Source organism: Olea europaea, chromosome 19 (genome assembly GCF_002742605.1).
Source record: "Olea europaea var. sylvestris chromosome 19, O_europaea_v1, whole genome shotgun sequence".
In the NCBI taxonomy this organism is placed as follows: domain Eukaryota; kingdom Viridiplantae; phylum Streptophyta; class Magnoliopsida; order Lamiales; family Oleaceae; genus Olea; species Olea europaea.
The window spans coordinates 3,413,143-3,421,073 of NC_036255.1; the positions used below are offsets into that span (position 1 = coordinate 3,413,143).

A 7,931-nucleotide genomic window follows, 5' to 3' on the forward strand; every position below is an offset into this window, starting at 1 on the left:
AGCATGTATGATTTTATTGGACTGAAATCTACATTAATCGCATTAGAGTTTCCATTTAAATGACGTCTATGTCTGAGGCCGTATTGAGGCCTTTAAGTTTGCTAAATGGACGAGATTTCCATGTATCTTTTACCCAAGTGATTGAGAGTCTGCAATCCCTCGAGAAGGACGACATTAGTAATCGTGGCACATTTTGTGGGTCAACAAAAAATTTGATAATCAAATCAGATTACCACATTCAGTCAGGCTCCCACGTTTCCGGGGTTGTCCTAATGCTAGAATGGAAACAAGAAAGAGGAATGAGGGATGGATACTAATATATTGAGTAATGCTATTTAACACTAGCTTATTTGGTAGCATTTGTGTCATTAAATATAAATTTAATTAAAGAAAAAAAGATTTATAACCTGATTTATAAGATGTATGATATGCTAATGGTTTCACTGGTGTTTAATACAACTGATGTTAAATATTATTATTCTAATTTTATATATATATATATATATATAGAAGAACATGTGGTTAAAATGTATGAAAAGTTTTGAATTTACGTATAAATTATTTTATTTGAAAAATGTATGATTGAAAATGAATTTCAAAGAATGGAAATTAAACAAGGGCCATGTTTCTCGACTTAGGACATTGGTTGAGGACTTGTTTAATTATATACTTTTATTTTGTGATTTATATATATATATATTCATATTTAACTTGGAGCCCTATATTAGTATAGATTCTTTAAAATTTATTTCCTATAAAATCTTCAATTACACATTCTCAAATAACATAATTATATATATAAACTCATAACTTTTCTCTAATTTTTGACTACACGATCTCCATAAAAATCACTTTTCATAAAATACATTCTAAAAATTTCTACGTCAAAAAGGCTCGAAATAGACAAGTAGGCCACTTTTCAAATTATTATGCTAATATGTATTAAGGGTATTTTAGATAATTTAGATCAAAAGTGGTCATTTTGACAATTTTTACAGAAAGGGGCCATTTATTGAAGTAGACTTAAAAGCAGCCTTTTAAAGTTGGGGCCTGCTTGGGGTACAGGCTCGTGTATACAGGGGGCGAGCTATGATTGACTTTATCCTCAATATTTTGATCATAACAAATAAGATTAATATTGTTTCTAACAATTTATTTTGAGTAATGATAGTTCAATGTTAAAATTTATCAAGTAGTATATATTGAACTTGAAATGAAGATCAAATTGGAAGTTGCTTATGCATTCAAGTTAAATCATTCAAGAGATGAGCTTAAAAGATAAACACCAAGAAAAGTCAAGCATTGAAGACCAATGACAAGAAAGATAAAGATAAAAAGTCCAAGAGCAAAACATGGAAGAAACTTCAAAGCAAGATCAAAGACTAGACATACTAGATCATATTTAAAGGTATAACAATTTGATCCTTAATAATGAATGACAATGCCTCGAAAATCATTTTATACACGAAAAGTTATTTTTCACTACCATTTGTACAAAATGTTTTAACCAAAAGTAAGATTGATATTTTCATAGTCATACTTGAACTTGGATCACAATTCTAAAATAAAAAAATAAAAAAAAATTCAATGGTGAAAGTCAACAGTCAACCAAAGGTCCGGTTCGCCAACGATCAATTTTTTTAACCATTGCACAATGGCTAGTTTGGTCGTCCAGTTGCTAATGGATGTCTGTTTGGGTCGTCCAGTTGGACCAAAAAAATTCCGTTTTGATTGCTATAATTACTACTTCACTTCCATTCGTTATAACAACTATGGAGAGAGTTTCCTAGTGAGATATACTTGTGAAAAATCTTCTTAAAGCTTAATTTTTATTTTCATTTTATTTATTTTTTCATAACAAAAACTTTGGGTGTTGAATCAAATTTTTTGAATCATTTCCTTTATCAAAGTTTTTCATATCTCTTTGTACTTAACTTATTTATATCAATCTTCAAAGAGATATATTCTTGAAGAAATTCTTTGCACTTATATTGCATAAACTTTTCAACTTCTCCATATTGAAAATTTTGATTAATTGAATCAAAATTGTAAAATTATCATATTTATCAAAGTTTCCTATTTCTCTATTAGTGCTTAATTTATTATACTGATTCATTAAAAAGACATATTTCTAGAGAAGATCTTTTTGAACTTACATAGTATTTACTTCATCTTAATATTCTCATTTAAAGACTTTGATTGATTGAATTAAACTTGTAAAAATATTGTATTCATCAAAGTTTCTCATTTCTCTCTTATTACTTGATTTATTATAATCATTCATTGAAAGAGAGAGATATTTTGAGAAGATTATTTGAATTTACATTGCGTTTAATTCTTCTCCATCTTCTCATTAAAACACTTTGATTGGTTGAACCTAATTTTTTATTATTATTTTCATCAAAATTTTTCATCTAACACTTGAGCTATCATTTGTTGAGTGAATTGTCCAAATGGTCACTGAACTTTGCAAAAGGTTTCCAAGGAGCGACTAAACTTTAAATGGTCAATGAACTTTGTAAGAGGTTTCTACGGGATCACTGAACTTTAAAAATAACATAAATGGTCACTGAACTTTGCAAAAAGTTTCTCAGGGGTCACTGAATTCATCATCTACATCCAAAAAGCCGTATGCTTTGGAAGAAGCTTGTACAGTTTCTCCACGGTCCACAGAGACAAAATGTAGGACTGGTGCCAATAGTTCATCACGGAAGAAATAGAATTGATTGGGTGGTAGAGTCATGGAAACGCTTCTTGGTTGACAATAAGCTCTTTCAAAATTGACTATTTGTCCTTGAATGAGGCCAGGGATGAATCGAAAAAGAAATCTTTATTGGTTCTACCTCCTATTTTTATGAAGAGAAAAAGATTCAATGACCCTTGAGAAACCTTTTGCAAAGTTCGGTGACCTCGTGCAAACCTTTTGTAAAGTCCAATAATTATTTAGGTGATTTTTAAAGTTCAGTGACCCCGTAGAAACCTTTTGCAAAGTTTATTGGCCATTTAGGTAATTTTTAAAGTTCGGTGACCATTTGGGCAATTCACTCTCATTTGTTACTATTAATTGAAGTGTTAGCCTCTGTTAGTACTTAATTTGTTTTATATTATTTATTAAGAGATGATTTGATTGTAAAATCACTTTAATAAAGTGTGGGTCGTATCGAGGTCCCGAAAAGCTTAGCATTGTATAAGGACTGACGCTCCTTGTTGTAAGTCATCGTACGGGTCATATTGAGGTCCCGTAAAACTCAATAGTGTGGATCATGTTGAGGTCTCGTAAAGCTTGACTTTGTAAAGGATCAGTGCCCCTTATTTGTAAGTTATCGAAAGCATTGTAAATGGTTGGATTACACCATAAGTCAATCACATAGTGAAAAAGGCTTTGCTTGTGCCGGAGAGTTTGGTAATGGAGGACGTAGATCATTGCTTTGGATCGAAACTCCACAATCATATCATTTGCATCATCTCTCCCTTTTACTTATTGCTTTTATACTTGCGCTTATTATTTGAATTTATCTATTTAGTCTTTACTTGCTTTCTTATTTGTGCCTTTATGTTTAATTATCTCATTTGCTATCATATTGGTTTAAATCTAGAATCGATTTTCGAAAAAGTTTTTAAACACTAATTCCCCCCCCCCCCCCGATTAATAGCCTTACTCAGCACTTTCCATGAGCCCAAATTTCTTGTCATTAGTCAAGTGAATTGTACAGCTCACGCTCTTGCAAAGGAGGTTATTTTACATTTACGTAATAGTGTTTGGCTTGACCATCCCCTATTTCCATTAATTACATAATTAGACATGATTGAATAAATATTAATAGAAACCATTGTGTATATTTTGAAACAAAGGCATCTCAACTTTTGGAGTCCTTTACACTTCTATTCTTAAAATATGTATACAATATTTTAGTTACAAGTCATTCTATGTGACAATTTGTCATTTGATACATTAATTTGTAATTTGAGTGAGGCAACAAGATTATAAAATTTAACGTCTCAAATAATAAGCTAAAATATAGGATGACTGCTATAATTGCTAACCATGAATATCTTTATTCTTTTAGTTATTTGTCACCCTTTTTCTTATTATCAAAACCTGTTCAAAATTTTAGTTAAATCCCCACTAACACCTCACATGATGAAAAAGTTGAGAGCATTTATGTTTAAACAATATATTTCTTTTTATAAATTAAAAACAATAGATAAACTACTTTACACAAAAAAGAAAAAGAAAAAATGAATTACATATAAACCTTCTATTCCTCCCAAAGGGGGGAAAAAGGAAAAGGGAAAGTGAGAATAGAAAACCCCCCCCAGGGGGGGGGGGGGGGGGGGGGGGGGGAAGGAAAAGGGAAAGTGAGAAGAGAAGAAAGCCTTTCACCTAAAATAAAATAAAATAAAAATTCAAAATTGAAAAAATCAAATACTCACTCCATTCTATTTATATAGGTTTACTTTCCTTGTTTTCTTGTCACAATTATATAGTCTTGTTTCTGTATTGAGCTTGTTTTATTTAGTTCGTTTACTGATATACCTTTATATAATGTGCTAGTTATGACCAACTTTTTCACTTAATTTTGAAATTGTACAAATATAAATAGGGAGTAAATTATACAAGTTATTAGCAAAACTTATATTTTCAACAATATTAAATAAGATTATATGTATGAAAAACAAAACGAGCTTATGTAAATGGGACATGCGGAGTATACATAACTTTCTTCTAAAAAAGGAAAAACAAAAAGATAATTATATTACCACTACAAATTTTAATTACGACGCCACGTGATAACCACACCACAATTTAATATATTTTTAATAAATACACCACTACAAATTTACAATTATACTCCTAATTCAATAAAAACAAAAAATGAAGAAAAATAAAAATTGTGGTGTAATTATCATCTAATATAATTCCTCATTTTTCTCAACATTTCCCCTTATATGCTTCAACCAGTGACAACATTCCTCAATTGCATTTTGTAAATTAATAAAACTATCAAAGTTAAGATATGGCAGCTAAGTGCATAATTTCAGGGAAATTTCATATACCAGACAGTAAACAATCCCAATTTCATATTTAAGAGTTTAAGGTTATTGTTTCAAATATCAGAGAGTCTTGTGTGTGTGTGTGTGTGTGTATGTGTGTGTGTGTGTGTATATATATATGGAGAGAGAGAGAGTAAACCGTTACAAACCAATCCCTTAAATCAAGCTCTAGATTCCTTCTGTGACTAGACTCTATGATTAGAAACTTACTCCATAAAAGCAACACCATTATTCACGCAGAAGGTTACAAAATATTTACACAGAATTTGTCTCTCTCCATTCCTTTCTACCGTCGCTGAAATCGTAGACCAGTTCTCGCCGATTTGTGTCAATAGCATCAAACAAACCCACTAAGACGGTGACTCATCTACGTTGCAGATCTACAGAAATATAAGGTACATAATGTTTTTTTGTTTATGGTTCACCACAGAATATTACACGGATTGTTCATTTCTGTAACCTAAGTTTCCATGGTTTATGTAATCCAAAAGTGTGTGACCGTCTAACGCTTGTCAGAAAGAAGTGTGTCATCCAAAAGTGTGTGATCGTCTGTAACTTAAGCACAATTGATGCATGTTGATAAAAAGTGTCACACAACCTTTAATATCGTTGTGTCTCGCAATATTCAGTTGACATTAATTTTCCTTGTAAAATTGTGCAGGATGGAGTACGTGCATGTGTGTTTGTTACGTGGATCACAAGTGTCGTTGCTTATGGTTGATCGCAATTGTAGTTTTATGAAGCTGGTGAACAGTGTCGTCAACAAGTTATGTTTGGATCAATCAAAGGTAGCGGTCACACTTAAGTATGAACTGACAAGTGATCTCCCCCAAGTGTTGATAAAGAATGACAGTAATGTAAATTCCTACCTCGTGCTGAAGAGCTTGAATTGTGACCCTTCAAAATATCCATTAACCGTTGAGGTCACAGCAGTGGATGGACATGAAAAACCATTTGAAATTCCGGCTAGTGTACGTACCAGTGAAGATATGTTTTCATTGGTTGATATGTCATCCAACATATCTAACGCAGCAATTGAAAACATGGGTCACATATACGAGAGTGATGTGGCAGTGGTTAATGTGGCCTATGGAATGGCAATAAAAGTTGGAAGGATATTTTGGAATAAGGAGACATTGAAAATGAGCTTGGCATTCTATGCAATACATAATATGTTTTGAATATATGGTCGTTCGTTCAGACAAGAAGGAATATCTTGTAAGGTGTTCCTGAGAGAAGTGTAGTTGGATATGTAAATCATCCAAAATGAGTGCAACAGATATGTTTAAGATAAGACGGATGGCTAATGGTCACACATGTGCTGCAAATATAGTATTAGGGGCTCATAAACAAATGACAGCATCAGTTGTGTCCACGTGCATCAGATACACTTACAATTCATCCCGAACAAGGTACACTCCAAATGATATACGCAATGACATGTTACACAATTATAGAGTCTCATTAAATTATGTAAAGGCCTAGAGATCCCGAGAAAGAACATTGAAAATGCTTAGAGGTGATCCAACGGATTCATTCATGAAGATACCAAGCTTTTTTTATATGTTAGATCAAATGAATCCCGGTACGGTCACAGGATTGGAACTTGACAGTCACAATATATTCAAATACTGCTTCATGGCAATAGGTGCATCAATTAGAGGATGGCAACATTGTAGACCTGTGATTGTAGTTGATGCAACGTATTTGAATGGACATCATGGTGGTACACTGTTCACGACATGTACGCAGGATGCGAATAATAGCATATTCATTCTTGCATTTGGGATTGGGGACAATGAGAACGACAAATCCTGGACATGATTCTTCGAACAATTGAAGAGGGCATACAGAAATAGGAAAGGTTTATGTTTTGTATCAGATCACCACAACAGTATCAAGAATGCAATAGAAAAGGTGTATCTAGGGACATATCATGGGATTTGCTCATACCATCTATTACAGAACCTAAAGTCATAGTTTGGCAAGTCGGGTCACAATATAACACAGGCATTCAACTCGGCCGTTCGTGTATACACCCTAGCAGAATTTGAATATAACATGCGGCAGCTTGATTCAATTAATCCGAAGATTACAGCCTGTCTTGTAATTGTCTATTGATAGTCACATTAACATACATTCTTCTATGTCGCAAAAAGGATGTGTATATCATTGTTATTATTTGTCCTTGCTTGTAGGCCGAAGTAAACCTCGAGAAATGGTCAAGATTTCACATGCCAACTAACCGGTATTATATAATGACTTCGAATATAGTAGAATCTGTGAATGGAGTGACAAAAACTGCGAAGAACTTCCCTGTTGTGGCTCTATTGGATTCTTTGAGACAGACTATACAATCTTGGTTCTGTAAACATAGGGACAGCGTGTCCGGTACTTTCACAAAGCTGTCAGGGAATTACGAGAAAATTTTAAGGGATATGAGTTATGATTTGAGAAACTTCACGATAATGTTTGTATTTGTGACCTGTCATTCACGACTATAACTTATCCTCTAATTTGAAAGTAGGTTGACATTAACTGTCACTGGAAATGATCTAGTTTTGTGTCATGATTTGCAGGTATCTCCTACAAATCAAACTATTTTTTCTATTTGTGGTGATAGCTCATCATTTATTGTTGATATGGAACAACGTACGTGCACATGCTGGACATTTCAAGTGGAACAATTACCCTGCCCGCACACCCTGGCCGTTATTGCAATGATGAAGATGGATGCATATGATTATTGTTCATACTTCTACACGAGGGATGCATACCTCAATGCTTATAAACACACAATGTTTCCAATTGGAAACATCAATAAGTGGACAGTACTAGATGAAGTTGTAAATGTAGTTGTGCTGCCACCAAACTAG

The 7,931-nt window shown here is 33.0% G+C and overlaps 1 protein-coding gene across 1 annotated transcript; it reads left to right on the forward strand.

Moving 5' to 3' along the window:
• Positions 1-7,116: 7,116 nt before the first annotated feature.
• Positions 7,117-7,931, forward strand: LOC111368218. Its single transcript, XM_022989467.1, has 3 exons — positions 7,117-7,161; positions 7,254-7,529; positions 7,635-7,931. Exons 1-3 carry the CDS (start codon positions 7,117-7,119, stop codon positions 7,929-7,931), a joined length of 618 nt encoding a protein of 205 aa, XP_022845235.1.